The sequence below is a fragment of the Chiloscyllium plagiosum genome, unplaced genomic scaffold (assembly GCF_037043375.1).
Source record: "Chiloscyllium plagiosum isolate Xiang-an unplaced genomic scaffold, Cpla_swu_hap1 HiC_scaffold_35, whole genome shotgun sequence".
Classification (NCBI taxonomy): Eukaryota; Metazoa; Chordata; class Chondrichthyes; order Orectolobiformes; family Hemiscylliidae; genus Chiloscyllium; species Chiloscyllium plagiosum.
In genome coordinates this window covers 20313592-20335645 of record NW_028270173.1, presented here as the reverse complement: position 1 = coordinate 20335645, position 22054 = coordinate 20313592, and the positions used below count along the sequence as shown (strand labels likewise).

Below are 22054 nucleotides of genomic sequence, written 5' to 3'. Positions count from 1 at the left end.
TGATTACCCCAAACAGCACTGTGTAATTACCCCCAACAGCTCTGTGTAATTACCCCCTAACAGCACTGTGTAATTACCCCTAACGGCACTGTGTAATTATCCCCCAACAGCACTGTGTAATTACCCCTAACAGCACTGTGTAATTATCCCCCAACAGCTCTGTGTAATTACCACCGACAGCACTGTGTTACTACCCCCTAACAGCACTGTGTATTTACCCCCTAACAGCTCTGTGTAATTACCCCCTAACAGCACTGTGTAACTACCCCCTAACAGCTCTGTGTAATTACCCCCAACAGCTGTGTAATTACCCCCTGACAGCACTGTGTAACTACCCCTAACAGCACTGTGTAATTATCCCCTAACAGCTCTGTGTAATTACCCCCTAACAGCATTGTGTAATTACCCCCTAACAGCTCTGTGTAATTACCCCCTAACAGCATTGTGTAATTACCCCCTAACAGCTCTGTGTAATTACCCCCTAACAGCACTGTGTAACTACCCCCTAACGGCACTGTATAATTAAACCTAATAGCTCTCTGTAATTCCCCCTAACTGCACTGTGTAATTATACCCCTAACTGCACTGTGCAATTACCCCATCACTGTGTATTTATCCCCTTACAGCTCTGTGCATTCACCCACTAACAGCACTGTGTAATTACCCCCAAACAGCACTGTATAATAACCCCCAAACAGAACAATGTAATTACTCCCTAACAACACTGTAGTTATCCCCAAACAGCACTGTGTAATTACCCCCTAACAGAATTGTGTAATTACCCCCTAACAGCTCTGTCTAATTATCACCAAACAGAAATGTGTAATCACCCCCAGACAGCACTGTGTAATTACCCCCTAACAGCACTGTGTAATTACTCCCTAACAACACTGTAATTATCCCCAAACAGCACTGTGTAATTACCCCCTAACAGAATTGTGTAATTACCCCCTAACAGCTCTGTCTAATTATCCCCAAACAGAAATGTGTAATCACCCCCTAACAGCACTGTGTAATTACCCCTAACAGCACTGTGTAATTACCCCCAACAGCACTGTGTAATTACCCCCTAACAGCACTGTGTAATTACCCCTAACAGCACTGTGTAATTACCCCCAACAGCTCTGTGTAATTATCCCCTAACAGCACTGTGTAATTACCCCCTAACAGCACTGTGTAATTACCCCCAACAGCACTGTGTAATTACCCCTAACAGCACTGTGTAATTACCCCCAACAGCTCTGTGTAATTACCCCCTAACAGCACTGTGTAATTACCCCCAACAGCACTGTGTAATTACCCCTAACAGCACTGTGTAATTACCCCCAACAGCACTGTGTAATTACCCCTAACAGCACTGTGTAATTACCCCCAACAGCTCTGTGTAATTATCCCCTAACAGCACTGTGTAATTACCCCCAACAGCACTGTGTAATTACCCCTAACAGCACTGTGTAATTAACCCCTAACAGCACTGTGTAATTACCCCCTAACAGCTCTGTGTAATTGCCCCTAACAACACTGTGTAATTACCCCCTAACGGCACTGTGTAATTAACCCCCAACAGCACTGTGTAATTATCCCCCTAACAGCACTGTGTAATTATCCCCCTAACAGCTCTGTGTAATTACCCCCAACAGCACTGTGTAATTACCCCCTAACAGCACTGTGTAATTACCCCTAACAGCACTGTGTAATTATCCCCCAACAGCTCTGTGTAATTACCCCCGAACAGCACTGTGTAATTACCCCTAACAGCACTGTGTAATTACCCCCTAACAGCTCTGTGTAATTATCCCCCAACAGCACCGTGTAATTATCCCCCTAACAGCACTGTGTGATTACCCCAAACAGCACTGTGTAATTACCCCAAACAGCACTGTGTAATTACCCCCAACAGCACTGTGTAATTACCCCTAACGGCACTGTGTAATTATCCCCCAACAGCACTGTGTGATTACCCCAAACAGCACTGTGTAATTACCCCCTTCATCACTGTGTAATTACCCCTAACGGCACTGTGTAATTATCCCCCAACAGCACTGTGTGATTACCCCAAACAGCACTGTGTAATTACCCCCAACAGCTCTGTGTAATTAACCCCTAACAGCACTGTGTAATTATCCCCCAACAGCACTGTGTGATTACCCCAAACAGCACTGTGTAATTACCCCCAACAGCTCTGTGTAATTAACCCCTAACAGCACTGTGTAATTACCCCAAACAGCACTGTGTAATTATCCCCAACAGCACTGTGTAATTACCCCTAACGGCACTGTGTAATTATCCCCCAACAGCACTGTGTAATTACCCCTAACAGCACTGTGTAATTACCCCTAATAGCACTGTGTAATTACCCCTAACAACACTGTGTAATTACCCCCTAACAGCTCTGTGTAATTATCCCCCAACAGCACCATGTAATTATCCCCTAACAGCTCTGTGTAATTACCCCCAACAGCACCGTGTAATTACCCCCTAACAGCACTGTGTAATTATCCCCCTAACAGCACTGTGTAATTACCCCCAACAGCTCTGTGTAATTATCCCCCAACAGCACTGTGTAATTACCCCCTAACAGCACTGTGTAATTACCCCCAACAGCACTGTGTAATTACCCCCAACAGCACTGTGTAATTACCCCCTAACAGCACTGTGTAATTATTCCCCTACCTACACTGTGCGATTACTCCCCAGCACCTCTCTATGATTGCCCCCTAATCAGGCTGTAGACAGATCTTCCTCCATATGGGCTGAGATTTACAGTTGTGAACTCACTAGGATCTTCTCCAGGGCTCTGGTGATGTGTAATAATTGTTGGCGTATTCCCACAATACCCTGCCCCTGGACTGATGTTGTACAGAGTGACGGTCCTCACCATCAGTATTCGGTTCTGATCTTCGGTGTGGATCAGACACTTTATCTCATCGATCAACCTCTCAATGGAGCTGCTTCTCTTCGAGATGAGACGTCGGTTACCCTCCAGAGAGTGCAACAAGACCTCTGACTCCCTCTTCAGTTTCTCTGTCAGCGCACACTCCTGATCCTGCAGGAATTGGTGCAGTTTGCTGAATTCTGCCTCAATGTTTTCCTGAAGACCCTTCACCAGCTCCTACAGGTGAAGAGGGAGTGTATAGGTGAGTATATGCTCAGCAGTGCAGATAGATGAAGCATTATGCAACAGAAATGCCAGAGAGTGGACTCTGTAGTTGAGTGCAAGCATTCAAAGACCAACAAGATAAAGAGCAAACCATACCATCATCAAACACTGAAGAATTCCTGAAGAAGGGCTAATGCCCGAAACGTCGATTCTCCTGTTCCCTAGATGCTGCCTGACCTGCTGCGCTTTTCCAGCAACACATTTCCATCTCATCATCAAACACTCCCAGGACAGAGACAACATGGGTTTAGATACAGAGTAAAGCTCTCTCTACACTATCCCCCATCAAACACTCCCAGGACAGGGACAACACAGGGCTAGATACAGAGTAAAGCTCTCTCTACATTGTCCCCATCAAACACTCCCAGGAAAGGGACAGCATGAGGTTAGATACAGAGTAAAACTCTCTCTACACTGTCCCCACCAGACACTCCCAGGACATGGACAGCACGGGGTTAGATACAGAGTAAAGCTCTCTCTACACTGTCCCCATCAAACACTCCCAGGAAAGGGACAGCACGGGGTTAGATACAGAGTAAAACTCTCTCTACACTGTCACCACTAGACACTCCCAGGACAGGGACAGCAGGGTGATAGATACAGAGTAAAGCTCCCTCTACACTGTCCCCAATCAAACACTCCCAGGGACAGGGACAGCAGGGTGATTTTGTGTGAGGCTTTTGAACTCATGAGTGGCCAGGACAAAGTAGATAGGCAGAAGGGTGGCATGGTGGCTCAGTGGTTAGCACTGCTGCCGAACAGACTCGATTCCAGCCTCAGGGTGACTCTCTGTGTGGAGTTTGCACATTCTCCCCATGTTTCCTCCAGGTGCTCTGGTTTCCTCCCAAAGTCCAAAGATTAGATTGCCTAAGGTGTAGAAACAGGCCCTTCGGCCTAACAAGTCCACACAGACCCATCGCCATCTAACTAATGCACTTAGCAATATGGGCAATTTAGCACGGCCAATTCACCCTGACCTGCACATCTTTGGACTGTGGGAGGAAACCGGAGCACCCGGAGGAAACCCACACAGACACGGGGAGAATGTGCAAACTCCACACAGACAGATGCCTGAGGCTGGAATTGAACCTGGGAGCCTGGTGCTGTGAGGCAGCAGTGCTAACCACTGTGCCACCCCGCCATCCAGGTTAGTTTGATTGCCCATAGTGTTCAGGGATGTGTAGTTAGGTGCATTTGTCAGGGGGATGGGTCTGGGTGGGTTACTCTTCAGAGAGTTGATGTGGACTTGTTGGGCCAAATGGCCTGTCTTCCCACTGTAGGGACTCTATTCTATGAAGCTTTGTCTGCTTCATTAACAATGAAAGGGCATTGATATAAAGTGATTTCCAAAAAGACGCAAGGGAGACGTGAGCAAAATCTTATTCATTCAGTGAGTAGTTAGTGTAAACAAGGCACTGCTGGAAACGTGGTGGATGCAGGATCAAATGAGGCCCTCATGAGGGCACTGGAAAATTAGCTCAATTGGACAGGAGTGCAAGATATGGGGAAAAGGCAGGAGATTGGCACTGGATAATACAACCAGTAACAGGCACTTGGGCTGAATGGCCTCCTTCTGATTAACTATTCTGTGATTCTATTTAATATTGATGATGTGGAGGTGCCGGTGTTGGACTGGGGTGGACAAAGTTAAAAATTACAGGACACTAGGTTATAGTCCAACAGGTTTATTTGGAAGCACTAGCTTTCGGAGCGACGCTCCTTCATCAGGTGGCTAGTGGAGCAGGATCTTAGGACACAGAGTTTATAGTCTGACCTTGCCCCACCTTGCTTTGAAAACTGGGACTTCCAAATAAACCTGTTGGACTGTATCCTGGTGTGGTGTGATTTCCAATTTAATATTGAGGCAAAAGCTATGCACAGTACTCGAGTTGCGTCCTCACCAATACAGTCATTGTCAGAATGCTGTCTTTAATATTCATAGAACATAGAACAATACAGCGCTGAACAGGCCCTTCGGCCCTCAATGTTGCACCAATCTGTGAACTAAACTAAGCCCATCCCCCCAACACTATCCCATCATCATCCATGTGCATATCCAAGATTGATTAAATCTCCCTAATGTGGCTGAGTTAACTACATTAGCAGGCAGGGCATTCCACAGCCTTACCACTCTCTGCGTAAAGAACCTGCCTCTGACATCTGTCTTAAATCTATCGCCCCTCAATTTGTAGTTATGCTCCTTCGTACAAGCTGATGTCATCATTCTTGGAAAAAGACTTTCACTGTCTACCCTCCTAATCCACTGATCATCTGTATGTCGCTATCAAATCCCCTCTTATCCGCCTTCTTTCCAATGAGAATAGACTTGTAATAAAGACCAACATTAAGGACTGCTTGTTGAACCTACGTGGGAACCTTTTGGGATACAAAAAGGAAACATCTTGGATATTGGAAATCTCAAATAAGAGCCAAAAATAAGTTGGAAGAAAACTCAGCAGTGACATTTTTCTTTGATACTGCCACTCGTAGATTTCTGCAGTCTGTCTGATTCAAAATGATTTGAGTTGATTTTATTTATTGTTGTCCCATGTGCCTGCGTACAGTGAAAGACTTTGTGCACGACAGGCAGATCATACCATATAAAGTGTTAATAGAACAGAGCAAGGAATACAATGTTATGGCTGCAGAGAAGGTGCACAGAGAGCAAGATCAACATTAAATTTAAAATTTGAGAAGTCTAATAAACAGCAGGGAAGGAGCTACTGTTGAATCTGTTGGCACGTGTGTTTACGCTTTTATATTTTCTGGATGTAAGTTTGCTCGCTGAGCTGGAAGGTTCATTTCCAGACGTTTCGTCACCCTACTAGGTAACATCTTCAGTGGGCCTCAGGCGAAGCACTGCTGATAATTCCTGCTTTTCTATTCATATGTTTGGGTTTCTTTAGGTTGGTGATGTCATTTCCTGTGGTGATGTCATTTCCTATGGTGAAGTCACACAGTCATAGAGATGTACAGCATGGAAACAGACCCTTCGGTCCAACCCGTCCATGCCGAGAAGATATCCCAACCCAATCTCATCACACCCAGCCCATATCCCTCCAAACCCTTCCTATTCATATACCCATCCAGATGCCTCTTAAATGTTGTAATTTTACCAGCCTCCACCCCTTCCTCTGGCAGCTCATTCCATACATGTACCACCCTCTGTGTGAAAAGGTTGCCCCTTAGGTCTCTTTTATTTCTTTCCCCTCTCACCCTAAACCTATGCCCTCTAGTTCTGGACTCCCTCACCCCAGGGAAAAGACTTTGTCTATTTATCCTATCCATGCCCCTCATAATTTTGTAAACCTCTGTAAGGTCACCCCTCAGCCTCCGACACTCCAGGGAAAACAGCCTCAGCCTGTTCAGCCTCTCCCTGTAGCTCAAATCCTCCAACCCTGGCAACATCCTTGTAAATCTTTTCTGAACCCTTTCAAGTTTCACAACATCTTTCCGATAGGAAGGAGACCAGAATTGCACGTAATATTCCAACAGTGGCCTAAATAATGTCCTGTACAGCCGCAACATGACCTCCCAACTCCTGTACTCAATACTCTGACCAATAAAGGAATGCATACCAAACACATTCTCACTATCCTATCTACCTGCGACTCCACTTTCAAGGAGCTATGAACCTGCACTCCAAGGTCTCTTTGTTCAGCAACACTTCCTAGGACCTTACCATTAAGTGTATATGTCCTGCTAAGATTTGCTTTCCCAAAATGCAATACCTTGCATTTATCTGAATTAAACTCCATCTGCCACTTCTCAGCCCATTGGCCCATCTGGTTCAGATCCTGTTGTAATCTTAGGTAACCCTCTTCGCTGTCCACGACACCTCCAATTTTGGTGTCATCTGCAAACTTACTAACTGTACCTCTTATGCTCGCATCTAAATCATTTATGTAAATGACAAAAAGTAGAGGACCCAGGACCAATCCTTGTGGCACTCCATTGTTCACAGGCCTCCAGTCTGAAAAACAACCCTCCACCACCACCCTCTTCTACCTTTGAGCCAGTTCTGTATCCAAATAGCTAGTTCTCCCTGTATTCCATGAGATCTAACCTTGCTAATCAGTCTCCCATGGGGAACCTTGTCGAACGCCTTACTGAAGTCCATATAGGTCACATCTACTGCTCTGCCCTCATCAATCTTCTTTGTTACTTCTTCAAAAAATCAATCAAGTTTGTGAGACATGATTTCCCACGCACAAAACCATGTTGACTATCCCTAATCAGTCCTTGCCTTTCCAAATACATGTACATCCTGTCCCTCAGGATTCCCTCCAACAACTTGTCCACCACCGAGGTCAGGCTCACCGGTCTATAGTTCCCTGGCTTGTCCTTACCACCCTTTTTAAACAGTGGCACCATGTTTGCCAACCTCCAGTCTTCTGGCACCTCACCTGTGACTATCGATGATACAAATATCTCAACAGGAGGCCCAGCAATCACTTCTCTAGCTTCCCACAGAGTTCTCGGGTACACCTGATCAGGTCCTGGGAATTTATCCACCTTTAAATGTTTCAAGACATCCAGCACTTCCTCCTCTGTAATCTGGATATTTCCTGTTCTTTTTTTCTCAGGAGGTGGTAGATCAGGTCTACCTCGATGTATTTGTTGATAGAGTTCCGGTTGGAATGCCATACTTCTAGGAATTCTAGGAATTTATATTTTCTGCCCATGGAAGAGGTTGGATGAGATTATAACTGGGGTGGGAAGGGTCTTTGATGATGTATGACACTTTGCGTTCTGTTTCCTGGTTGCCAAAGTGGACAACCTCAAATTCTACTCCATCTGCCAACTTGCTGCCCCCATCCACAACCCTTCCTTACACCCCACCCCCTTCACTCCATCCCCAACCCTCTCTCCCACAACCAGACTTAGCAAAGTAAAGACTTACCGTCGTCTTAGTGATCTGGATTCCCTGGGAGACCTGCGCCTCGCAAAACTCCTCCAACTTCCTCTCCAGGAATCCAACGGAGTTCTCCAACTTTTGCTATGGGGAAAGCGTAGGGAGCGTCATCAGATTACGGCAGATCCACACCTTAAGCTCGATTAACTCTCCATTCCTGCTTGATGTTGTACTCTCAACTTTCTTGGCTACCCATGTATTGAGAATACTGCTCTGGTGTACCACGGTCTCTGGGTATCAGCACTTACACACAAACAAGAAATAAGTGGAGGCCTCTTCCTCCATTCAATAAGATCATGCTTGATCTAATTTTAACCTCAGCTCTTCATCCCAGCATAGCACGGAGTAATCTTTCACCCCTCACATTGTCCCGATAGCTCTTGCTCTGTACCTGTAAGTTGGACTCTTCATCTCCTTGACTACAACAACTCTCCTTGATTCGCACCTGTACTGAGTAGGTTACCAAATACAACTCTCTAATGCAGTGTTTAAGACCTTCTATGGCCTGAAGAAGGGCTTATGCCCGAAACATTGATTCTCCTGTTCCTTGGATGCTGCCTAACCTGCTGCGCTTTTCCAGCAACACATTTTCAACTTCTATGGTTTATATCCATTTTCTAAATTGGTGTCTTGTCACTCATTGATGTAAGAGTCATGTGATCAGTTACCACTTCCTGGTATGGATGAATCTTATACCACCTCAATCATGGTTATGGCAGGGAATTTTAGCTTTCCAAGCATAGACTGGAACTACCATAATGTTAAGGGCTTGGATGGAAAGGAATTTGTTAAGTGTGTACAAGGGTGCTGGGTCCACTGCTTTTTGACATTTGTATAAATGATTTGGATGTGAACATAGGAGGTATATTCAGTAAGTTTGCAGATGACACCAAAATTGGAGGTGTAGTGGACAGCGAAGAAGGCTACCTCAGAGTACAACAGGATCTGGACCAGATGGGCCAATAGGCCAAGAAGTGGCAGATGGAGTTTAATTCAGATAAATGTGAGGTGCTGCATTTTAGAAAGGCAATTCAGGGCAGGATTTATACACTTAATGGTAAGGTCTTAGGGAGTGTTGCTGAACAAAGAGACCTTGGAGTGCAGGTTCATAGCTCCTTGAAAGTGGAGTCGCAGGTAGATAAGATAGTGAAGAAGGTATTTGGTATGCTTTCCTTTCTTGGTCAGAGTATTGAGTACAGGAGTTGGGAGGTCATGTTGCGGCTGTACAGGACATTGGTTAGGCCACTGTTGGAATATTGCATGCAATTCTGGTGTACCTGCTACAGGAAAGATGTTGTGAAACTTGAAAGGGTTCAGAAAAGACTTACGAGGATGTTGTCAGGGTTGGAGGATTTGAGCTACAGGGAGAGGCTGAACAGGCTGGGGCTGTTTTCCCTGGAACGTCGGAGACTGAGGGGTGACCTTACAGAGGTTTACAAACTTATGAGGGGCATGGATAGGTAAATAGACAAAGTCTTTCCCCTGGGGTGGGGGAGTCCAGAACTAGAGGGCATAGGTTTAGGGTGAGAGGGGAAAGAAATAAAAGAGACCTAAGGGGCAACTTTTTCACGCAGAGGGTGGTACATGTATGGAATGAGCTGCCAGAGGAAGGGGTGGAGGCTGGTACAATTGCAACATTTAAGAGGCATCTGGATGGGTATATGAATAGGAAGGGTTTGGAGGGATATAGGCCAAATTCTTGCAAATGGCGCTAGATTAGGTTAGGATATCTGGTTGACATGGACGAGTTGGACCGAAGGGCCTGTTTCTGTGCTGTACATCTCTATGACTCTAAGGAAATTTTCTGACTTAGTATGTGGACTAGAGAAGGTACAAAACCTGACCTCCTCTCGGGAAATAAAGCAGGAGAGGTGACTGATGTGTCAATGAGGGAGCACTTTGGGGCCAATGCCCATAATTCATGGTTTTAATATAGTGATGGAAGAAGGTAGACCGGATCTCGGAATAAAGATCTCTTTGCACAGTCCCCTCAAACACCAGGGCAGATATGGCACAAGGAATAGATCGCCAGACCACAACAAAACGACGGTTGGAGGAAGAGCGCCTCATCTTCCGCCTAGGAACCCTCCAACCACAAGGGATGAACTCGGATTTCACCAGTTTCCTCATTTCCCCTCCCCCACCCTGTCTCAGTCAAATCCATCGAATTCAGCACCGCCTTCCTAACCTGCAATCTTCTTCCTGACCTCTCCGCCCCCACCCCAGTCTGACCTATCACCCTCACCTTGACCTCTATCCACCTATCACATTTCCGACGCCCCTCCCCCAAGTCCCTCCTCCCTACCTTTTATCTTAGCCTGCTGGACAAACTTTCCTCATTCCTGAAGAAGGGCTAATGCCCGAAACGTCGATTCTCCTGTTCCCTGGATGCTGCCTGACCTGCTGCGCTTTTCCAGCAACGCATTTTCAGCATAGATACAACACTCCCAGGACAGGGGCAGCATGGGGTTAGATACAGAGTAAAGCTCCCTCTACACTGTCCACATCAAACACTGAGGAGAAAGTGAGGTCTGCAGATGCTGGAGATCAGAGATGGAAATGTGTTGCTGGAAAAGCACAGCAGGCCAGGCAGCATCTAGGGAACAGGAGAATCGACGGAAACGTCGATTCTCCTGTTCCCTAGATGCTGCCTGGCCTGCTGCGCTTTTCCAGCAACACATTTCCATCCCACATCAAACACTCCCAGACCAGGGACAGCACGGGGTTAGATACAGAGTAAAGCTCCCTCTACACTGTCCCCCATCAAACATTCCCAGGACAGGGACAGCATGGGGTTAGATACAGAGTAAAGCTCCCTCTACACTGTCCCCCATCAAACATTCCCAGGACAGGGACAGCATGGGGTTAGATACAGAGTAAAGCTCCCTCTACACTGTCCCGATCGAACACTCCCAGTGCTGGGGCAGTACATTGTTAGATACAGAGTAAAGCTCTCTCTACACTGTCTCACAAGAAACACACCCAGAACAGGGCCAGAACAGGGTTAAATACAGAGTAAAGCTCCCTCTACACTGTCCCCACTGAACACTCCCAGTACAGGGACAGCACTGCATTAAATACACTGTAAAGCTCTCTCTACACTGTCCCCCATCAAACACTCCCAGGACAGGGATGAGTTACATCCTGTCGACATTCACCCTGTCAATCCTGCTCAGAATCCATAAAACCAACAATGATTTTTCTAAACTCCATTGAGGATCGGGCCATACTGCTCATATACAGAGTCAGCACAGAGTTAAATACAGAGTGAAGCTCCCCCTATACTGTTCCCTATCAAACACTCCCAGGACAGGGACAGCACGGGGTTAGATACAGAGTGAAGCTCCCCCTATACTGTTCCCTATCAAACACTCCCAGGACAGGGACAGCACGGGGTTAGATACAGAGTAAAGCTCCCCCTATACTGTTCCCTATCAAACACTCCCAGGACAGGGACAGCACGGGGTTAGATACAGAGTAAAGCTCCCTCTACACTGTCCCCATCAAACACTCCTAGGGCAGGGACAGCACGGGGTTAGATACAGAGTGAAGCTCCCCCTATACTGTTCCCTATCAAACACTCCCAGGACAGGGACAGCACGGGGTTAGATACAGAGTAAAGCTCCCTCTACACTGTCCCCCATCAAACACTCCCAGGACAGGGACAGCACGGGGTTAGATACAGAGTAAAGCTCCCTCTACACTGTCCCCATCAAACACTCCTAGGGCAGGGACAGCACGGGGTTAGATACAGAGTGAAACTCCCCTACACTGTTCCCCCATCAAACACTCCCAGGACAGGGACAGCACGGGGTTAGAGACAGAGTAAAGCTCCCTCTACACTGTCACCCCATCAAACACTCCCAGGACAGGGACAGCACGGGGTTAGATACAGAGTAAAGCTCCCCCTACACTGTCCCCCCATCAAACACTCCCAGGACAGGGACAGCACGGGGTTAGATACAGAGTAAAGCTCCCCCTACACTGTCCCCCCATCAAACACTCCCAGGACAGGGACAGCACGGGGTTAGATACAGAGTAAAGCTGCCTCTACACTGTCCCCATCAAACACTCCCAGGACAGGGACAGCACGGGGCTAGATACAGAGTACAGCTCCCTCTACACTGTCCCCATCAAACACTCCTAGGGCAGGGACAGCACGGGGTTAGATACAGAGTGAAACTCCCTCTACACTGTCCCCCATCAAACACTCCCAGGACAGGGACAGCACGGGGCTAGATACAGAGTACAGCTCCCTCTACACTGTCCCCATCAAACACTCCTAGGGCAGGGACAGCACGGGGTTAGATACAGAGTGAAACTCCCCCTACACTGTTCCCCCATCAAACACTCCCAGGACAGGGACAGCACGGGGTGAGAGACAGAGTAAAGCTCTCTCTACACTGTCACCCCATCAAACACTCCCAGGACAGGGACAGCACGGGGTTAGATACAGAGTAAAGCTCCCCCTACACTGTCACCCCATCAAACACTCCCAGGACAGGGACAGCACGGGGTTAGATACAGAGTAAAGCTCCCCCTACACTGTCCCCCCATCAAACACTCCCAGGACAGGGACAGCATGGGGTTAGATACAGAGTAAAGCTCCCCCTACACTGTCCCCCCATCAAACACTCCCAGGACAGGGACAGCACGGGGTTAGATACAGAGTAAAGCTCCCCCTACACTGTCCCCCCATCAAACACTCCCAGGACAGGGACAGCACGGGGTTAGATACAGAGTAAAGTTCCCTCTACACTGTCCCCATCAAACACTCCCAGGACAGGGACAGCACGGGGCTAGATACAGAGTACAGCTCCCTCTACACTGTCCCCATCAAACACTCCCAGGACAGGGACAACACGGGGTTAGATACAGAGTAAAGCTCCCTCTACACTGTACCCCATCAAACATTCCCACGACAGGGACAACACGGGGTTAGATACAGAGTAAAGCTCCCTCTACACTGTCTCCATCAAACACTCTCAGGACAGGGACAGCACGGGGTTAGATACAGAGTAAAGCTCTCTCTACACTGTCCCCCATCAGACACTCCCAGGACAGGGACAGCACAGGGTTAGATACAGAGTACAGCTCCCCCTACACTGTCCCCCCATCAAACACTCCCAGGACAGGGACAGCATGGGGTTAGATACAGAGTAAAGCTCCCCCTACACTGTCCCCCCATCAAACACTCCCAGGACAGGGACAGCACGGGGTTAGATACAGAGTAAAGCTCCCCCTACACTGTCCCCCCATCAAACACTCCCAGGACAGGGACAGCACGGGGTTAGATACAGAGTAAAGTTCCCTCTACACTGTCCCCATCAAACACTCCCAGGACAGGGACAGCACGGGGCTAGATACAGAGTACAGCTCCCTCTACACTGTCCCCATCAAACACTCCCAGGACAGGGACAACACGGGGTTAGATACAGAGTAAAGCTCCCTCTACACTGTACCCCATCAAACATTCCCACGACAGGGACAACACGGGGTTAGATACAGAGTAAAGCTCCCTCTACACTGTCTCCATCAAACACTCTCAGGACAGGGACAGCACGGGGTTAGATACAGAGTAAAGCTCCCTCTACACTGTCCCCCATCAGACACTCCCAGGACAGGGACAGCACGGGGTTTGTGTGATGGCGATTTCTGCACAGGCACCATTCTGTATCAGTCAGTCACTCTCTGGAAGTGTGTAAGATTGAGCTGCGTGGAGCACTGTGAGTGAGATCCCTGCCGTGCTGGGCTGGGTTTAAATTTAGTTGTTCTTGTGTGATGTGGTGAGCAGCCTTTTGGTGCATCGAGAGCAGCACCTTCTGCAAGTGCAGCCTCTGCGGTGCGGTGGTCGAGTGAGTGCAGACTGCGCGTGTGCACTTGGACCTCTGTATTGTTGAGGTGGCCTGTTTTAGAGCCTGCCCCTTGGTCGGCTCAGTGACACGTATGCAATGGGAGCGCTGCTGTGTCTCAGTGCAGAGACTGTGGCTAGGATTTCCTGCAGCCTCCGCGGCTCTGTCCTGATGCCAGAAACCACTGCCTCCGACAGTCACTGGCATCTGACTCCAAAGTGTACTATTTAAAAGAAATATTCAGCGGAGAGGGGGGAAGAGTGTGTCCAGAAAACATTCTCCTTATGGTATCAGGCCCCATTCAGAATCAGGCAGGGAGCAAAGAGCCTTTGAGGGGGCCATTCAGCCTATCACACTGATACTAGCCCTTGGGAGCATCAATGAGACACTTGACCACCCCCCTCCACTAAAGCATCGCACGAAGGAGGCTTTAATTGCAGACAGCGCTATTTTTGGGAAACCTTTGGGAAACCCGACAGGTTTCGTCTATCCCGCAGATGAGTCCACACAGTGCGTGCACAAGTCTTTACAAATGGAATCTTAATCGAGCAGCTCCCTCCACGGGGAATTGTTTGCTAAGAATGTGTGGAGACTCCTGGCAAAAAAGGTTGGATTTCCAGGCCTGAGGTGTCCAGAGCTATTGTCACTGCCCGCAATATTTGAAGGTCTTCATTTGTGATCTTTGGAGCACACTGTCTGCAGCGTGGAGTGTGGAAAATCCTCCAATTCACCATTCTGTAGTTAAGCATAGAACCCTCTACAGTGTGGAAACAGGCCATTCAGCCCTGCAAGTCCACACTGACCCTCCAAAGAGTAACCCACCCAGACCCGTTCCTCAACTCTCTGCGTGAGGACTTCTGACCGTCTGTCTCTGTTGTTTTATTTACTGCCTCATAAATGCTGCGGGTGCAGGAAATCTGAATCACAGTCAGAGAACACTGGAGAAACTCTGAAGGGTCTGGCAGCATCTGTGGGGAGTAAGAAGCCATTTCTGGTCTGATATGCCACTTCTTCAGAAGCCTTCGGAAGTATTTATTGCCAGCTCGCTGTTCGGTTGTGTTGGCTTCTATTTGCTTTAGCTGAAGGAGAAATGCTGAAATGATCTATTGTACCTCTATGCCCGAAGGCATTTGTAGCAAACATTTGAACTGGAGAAGAGGGCTTTTTTATAGAAAGAAAAACAAAATTTGCCGGCATCGTTGTTTCTCATTCCGATCGGGGAATGCTTGGAAATTAATGGGTAAACGCGATTGTACTGAACAATAGCTTCCTATTAACAAAAACAGAAATTGCTAGAGGAACCCAGCAGGTCTGGCAGCATCCTCAAATGGAAAGCAGGGTTAGCATTTCGAGTCCAGTGACTCTTCATCAGAACTTGCCATTGTAACTTTCCATATTTGGTTTTCCATTCCCTGCTCTCCCCTCATCGCCAATATATTGCATGTCAGAATTTGTGGGCGGCACCGTGGCACAGTGGTTAGCACTGCTGCCACACAGCACCTGAGACCCGGGTTCAATTCCCGTCTCAGGCGACTGACTGTGTGGAGTTTGCACGTTCTCCCCGGGTCAGCGTGGGTTTCCTCCGGGTGCTCCGGTTTCCTCCCACAGTCCAAAGGTGTGCAGGTCAGGTGAATTGGCCATGCTAAATTGCCCGTAGTGTTAGGTAAGGGGTAAATGTAGGGGTATGGATGGGTTGCGCTTCGGCGGGTCGGTTTGGACTTGTTGGGCCGAAGGGCCTGTTTCCACACTATAATGTAATCTAAAATCTAATCTAGTACCAGGTAGCAGCAGCAGTGTATACATGCCTTGTAATAATGTCAGAGAGTCATACAGCATGGGAAACAGACCCTTCAGTCCAACCAGTCCATGCTGAACATAATCCCAAACTAATCCCACAGTCCCTTCTGCCTGCTCCTGGCCCATATTCCTCCAAACCTTTCCTATTCATTATCTTTTCAAATGTCTTTTAAACATTGTAATTGTACCCACATACACCACTTCCTTAGGAAGCTCACTCCACACACTCATCAACAGTTTTGGTAACTTCCACAAAAAAACTCAATCAAGTTCATGAGGTATGATTTTCCTCACACAAAACCATGCTGACTAACCCTAATCAATTTTTGCTTCTCTAAATGTCCATAAATCCTATCTTTTATAATCACCTCCAACAAGTTACCCACAACCAAAGTCAGACTCACAGGTCTGTAGTTCCCCGGTTTCTCCCTACAACCTTTCTTAAACAACATTAGCCACCCTCTAGTCATCAGGCACTTCACCCGTAGTGATAGATGATGCTAATGTTTCTGGAGGGGGTCACATAATTTCTCCTCTTTGTCACTCTGTGTAAAATATTTGCCTCTTATGTTTTTCTTAAATCTCTCTCAGCTTCAAAATATACCCCCTAGATTTGACATTTCCCACCTTCGGGAAATACAGCTACCATCGACTCTATCTATACCTGTCATTGTTTTATAAACTTCTGTCAGGTCACCTCTCGATCTCCTACGCTGCAGTGAAAAGTTCCCGCCAATCCAGCCTTTCTCTATAACTCAAACCTTCTGTACCTGGCAACATCCTGGTAAATCTCTTCTGAACCCCCTGCAGCTTAATAATATCCTTCCTATAACAGAGCAACCAGAAACGAACGCAGTACTGTAGAAGAGGCCTCACGAACCATAAACCTCAACTCAATGTCCCAACTCCTATACTCAAAGGCCTGAGCAAATATTCTGTCTATATGAAAAACTTCAAAGTGACGCAAACTTTAAAGAGTTATGTATCTGAACCACTTGGTCCTTCTGTTCCAGAACACTATTCAAGGCCCAAGCATTAATTGTATAATTCCTATCCTCGGTTGTTGTACCAAAGTGCAATGCCTCGCATTTATCCAGATTGAACTATATTGACCCATTTGATCAAGATCCTTTTGTAACCTCCCTCACTCTCTGCTATGCCACCAATATTGGTGTTGTCCACAAACTTACTAACCGTACCTACTATATTCTCATCCAAATCCTTTATGTGAAAGACAGACAGAAGAGGAGCCAGAACCGAGCCCTGTGGAACACCACTGATGATAGACCTCCAGTCCGAAAAGCAACCCTCCACCATTACTCTCTGCTTCCTTCTGTTACGCCAATTCCGTATCCAATTGGCAAGCTCACCCTGAATCCCATGTTACCTAACTTTACCAATCAGTCTACCATGCGGAACCTTTCGGTCAAAGGTTTTACAAAAATGCAAATAAACAACAACTAATGCTCTGACATCATCAACATTTTTGGTAACTTCCACAAAAAAACTCAATCAAGTTCGTGAGGTATGATTTTTCCTCACACAAAACCATGCTGACTAACCCTAGTCAATTTTTGCTTCTCTAAATGTCCATAAATCCTATCTTTTATAATCACCTCCAACAAGTTACCCACAACCAAAGTCAGACTCACAGGTCTGTAGATCCCCGGTTTCTCCCTACAACCTTTCTTAAACAACATTAGCCACCCTCTAGTCATCAGGCACTTCACCCGTAGTGATAGATGATGCAAATTTTTCTGCAGGGGTCTCTCGTAATTTCCTCCCTTTGTCCACAGGAGCACAGAAGTGTGACAGTGTGGAGAAAAGCATTCAGCTCATCATCGAATCCCTACGGTGTGGAAAGAAGCCATTTGGCCCAACAAGTCCACACTGACCCTCCGAACAGTACCCCACCCAGACTCATTCCCTTACATTCCCCCTGACAATGCACCTATCCTGCACACCCCTGAACCATATGGCCAAATCACCTTAACCTGCACACCTTTGGATTGTAGGAGGAAACTGGATCAAACCCACGCAGACACGGGGGGAGAATGTGCAAACTCCACACAGACAGTCGCCCGAGGCTGGAATTGAACCCAGGTCCCTGGTGCTGTGAGGCGGCACTGAGGTACAGTGCCACCATGTCAGCACTCTGGTCCTCCAATGAGCATCACAACAATGTGTCAATCTCCTACCGTTTCCCCAACCCCTGGCACATTGTTACCATCCAAATGACCATCCAGCTCCCCTCCTGAATGCCTCAATTAAATCTGCCTCCATCCCATTTCCAGATAGTGCATTCATAATCCCGACTACTCGCTGAGTGTAAACAATGCTTCTTTTGCGCTCCACTTTAAATCTGTCCCCTCTCGTTCTTGATTCTATTAGGTGCAGGGACACTTCCTCCCTGACTACTCTGTCCAGCCAGACCACGATCATGAAGATCTCCCCACGATCATGAACGGTCCTAAACACTCCAATTCAGGTAAAGTTTCTCATCCCAGGAATTATCCTTGTCAATCTCTTCTGCACTCTCTCCAATTTCCATCCCGTGTTGTGGAACGCAGAATTGTGTAAAATCCTTCAACTGAGGTCTGTAACGCATGTTTTATACAAGCTCAACATCATCCTCTTTCTCCAGTACTCTATGTCCCGATCTAAAGCTCAGCAACATAGGAACAGGAATAGAGCATTCAGTGGCTCATTCAATGAGAAGATGACTGATCGGTGGCCTATCTCTATATTCCTTCCCTTGGCCCATATTCTTTAGTGACTTTACTTAACCTTTCCTCAACATACTGCTGTCTGCAGTTGCCTTGCCATGTACATCCAGTTCCTCGGCTCCTGCACTCCTTTTAGAATTGCATGCTTTAGTTTACATCATCTGTCCACATTTTTCCAACCTAAATCAATCACTGTCAGACCCTAAGACAGAGACACAGAAATAGGTCATTTAACCTATTGCTCAGAGGTTGTGTTTCATTTTACTAACTGACTGAATCTGTTTTTCTAATTTCTATCCCTCTCAGGAAATCCTATTCCTATTCCACAGTGAATGTAGTCTATTATGGAGTCATAGAGTCATATAACATGGGAACAGACCCTTCAGTCCAACCTGTCCATGCCGACCATCATCCCCAACTATACTCGTCCCAGCTGCCTGCTCCTGACCCACGTCCCTCGAAACCTTTCCTGTTCACGTGTTTGTCTTTTGAATGTTGTAACTGTACTCGTGTCTACCACTGCCTCTGGCAAGTTCATTCCACACTCTGTGTAAAACAAGTTGCACCTCACAGCTTCCTCCTGTCACCTTAACAATGTGCCCCCTAGTCTTGAAATCCCCTACTCTAGGGAAAAGGCACCCGCCACTCGTCTTATCTACACCCCTCATGAATTTATAAACCTCGAGAAGGTTTCCCCCCCTCAATATCCTATGACTTATAGAACGTCAACATGACGTCCCAACGCCAAAGGTCTGACCAATAAAGGTAAGCGTGCCCAACGACTTCTTAAACACCCTGACTACATGTGACGCCAACTTCAAAGAATTGTATATTTTGCAACACTACCCAAGGCCCGACTTTTCATTGGGTATGCTCAGTCTCTTGTTTGTTTTATCAAAACGCAACACCTCGCATTTATCCAAATTAAACTCCGTCTGCCACGTCTCAGCCCATTGACCAGTTGATCAAGATCTCTTTGCAATCTTAGATAAGCTTCTTCACTGTAAACTATACCACCGATTTTGTCGTTGGTTCACTTCAAGTGAAATTAAAGTCATGAGACCATATGTCGGGGTGGCAGTAGAATTTCTAGCCGGACAAGAGATGATCAAAGATGGCTTGATACTAGTTGTGTGAAGTTGAGGATCGACAGATAGAGTGCTTTGATTTGTCAAGTACTTTAGAGTTAAAATCTGAATTCAATCAGTAAATCCAGAGTTGAGATCCAGTCTGGGTGACTACCGTCCATAGTCACTGGGAAAAAAGATCATCTGGATCACTACCAGGGGAATGAAATTAATTGTGCTTGCCCAGTTTGACCAAACCAGTGTCTAAATCCAGACCCACGATAACTCTGCTGCCTCCTAGCTCAGCAAAGCACTCACTTCAAGAGATGGTTAGGACTCGAGAACAAAGAAAAAACTGTGTAAAAATCAGGTGGAACAACTTGCTTATGCCTCAGCAGAGACAGGATGTTCCTTCCTTTGCAGATTGAAAAGGGGACAGCTGAAATAAAACAAGGTACTGTGGTTCAGGATTTGTACGTAGTGCAGAGGCAGCAGGTTGAGACAGTTCCTGCCTGATCCTTCCTTCTGTTTAAACCAACATGCTCAGGTTTTATTGGCACAATGAACAGGCTATTTGCTCCATCATCTTCTGTGCTGCCATTTACGGTTCACTGCAGACTGCTAGTGTTCCTCACTGACAAGCCTCATCCACATCGCTGAGCCTCATTTCTTACCTGAGGAAGGATGTTCCTGTCTGATTCCTCTACGTATGTAGAGAGACTGGATGGATTAGGACTGTACACACTGTGCTTCAGAAGAATGAGAGAGGATCACAGAGGAACCTATAGAATTCTAACAGGGGGTGAATGCCGGAGAGATGTTCCCAATGACCCAGGAGCCCAGGACCAGGGGCTAACGGTCTAAGGATGGGGGAGAGGCCATTGATGACTGGGATGAGGTGAAATGTCTTCACCCAGAGAGTGGGATCCTCTTCCACAGAAAGGACTAAATCATCAACTGTTTTAAAGAAGGAGGTATATATAGTTGTAGAGTCTTTGAGTCATACAGCACAGAAACAGATCCTTCAGTTCAACTGTCACACCCATCTCACACTCACTCACACACATTCACACAGACACACACACATATACACACACACACCCACCCACACCTACACTGACACACACTCACACTCACCCAAACTCACACCCACACCGGCCCACATTCACACATACATCCACCCAACTCACACCCACACACGCCCACACCCTCACACAAACCCACACACATTCATACCCACACACACTCATAGCCACACTCTCACACACCCAACTCACACCCACACACACCCACACACTCATACCCACACTCACACGCACGCACACCCACCCACACCACACACAGACATACCCTCACCGACATACACTCACACCCACACCCAGACACACGCACACACCCCCAAAGGCTCACTCACACACACACACGCGCACACACACACACACACACACACTCTGACACTCTGACACAACTTCTACAAAGTGCTCCAAGTGAAGCCCGACCGAGGTAAATCCGTGGAGCTATTCCCTTGAAAGTGAGCCCTACCTTGCAGACAGTGTAGGCTTCCTCCACCGCTATCAGAGTCGAGCTGCCCCTGTCCTGACCCTGTGGCGGGCAGGATGGACACACCAGCCTGAGATCCTTGGAGCAGAAGAAACGTGCCTGCTGACCGTGGAGCGGGCACCTCTGTCCACCCAGCCCGGCCCCCTCGTCCTGCAGGCTCAGACTCCGCAGGCTGGCCACAATGGTCACCAGCAGCTGGTTGGGCACCAGCTCCCTCCTGGGGAAGCACTGCCCACACTGGGGGCAGGAAACCTCGGCACCGGTACCCCCAGTGTCCCACCACTCCAGGACACAGCCTTTGCAGAAGTTGTGACCACAGTCCAGGGTGACGGGCTCGGTGTACATCTGGGCGCAGATGGTACAGCTCAGGTTCTGGTTCAGACTCTGTGCCATAGGCACTCTGGATGTGTGTCTGTGTCTGTGTGTGGGTGTGTGCGTCTGTGTGTGGGTGTGTCTGTGTGTGGGTATGTGTGTGGGTATGTGTGTGTCTGTGTGTGTGTGTGTCTGTGTGTGTGTGTCTCTGTGTGTGTGTCTGTGTGTATGTCTGTGTGTGTGTCTGTGAGGCTCAGTCCCTGTCTGCAGGCACTCTGTGTCTGTATGTGTGTGTGTGCCTGTGTGTCTGTGTCTGTGAGGCTCAGTCCCTGTCTGCAGGCACTCTGTGTCTGTATGTGTGTATGTGTGTGTGTGTGTGTGTGTGACTTAGCACCAAAAGCCACTGTTTTTATTTTTAGACATTGCACTTCCTGCTTTCACTCTGACTACACTTCAGTGTGACCAGTGACACAGCAGCAAAGAAACATTACCCACCTGCTCTTTCTGAACACATCGGGTCATTCCATTTCCACATTACAGTGCAAAAGGATAACATTATCCACTTTTAAAATTAACTATCAGGCAGTGTAAGACTTTCGCTACACTGTCCCCCATCAAACACTCCCAGGACAGGGACTGCACGGGGTTAGATACAGAGTAAAGCT

General features: G+C 47.4%; 1 protein-coding gene across 1 annotated transcript in view; it reads right to left on the bottom strand.

The window, feature by feature from the left end:
• LOC122541399 (zinc-binding protein A33-like) overlaps window positions 1-21759 on the bottom strand; it is a 69444-nt gene extending 47685 nt beyond the window's left edge. The window contains exons 1-3 of the mRNA XM_043678141.2: window positions 21060-21759; window positions 8064-8159; window positions 2879-3112 (exon numbers count right to left, since the gene is read on the bottom strand). Of these exons, the coding sequence (XP_043534076.2) occupies window positions 2879-3112; window positions 8064-8159; window positions 21060-21470 (741 nt within the window). The 5' untranslated portion in view covers window positions 21471-21759. The remainder of the gene's footprint in view (window positions 1-2878; window positions 3113-8063; window positions 8160-21059) is intronic.
• Window positions 21760-22054: the final 295 nt, after the last annotated feature.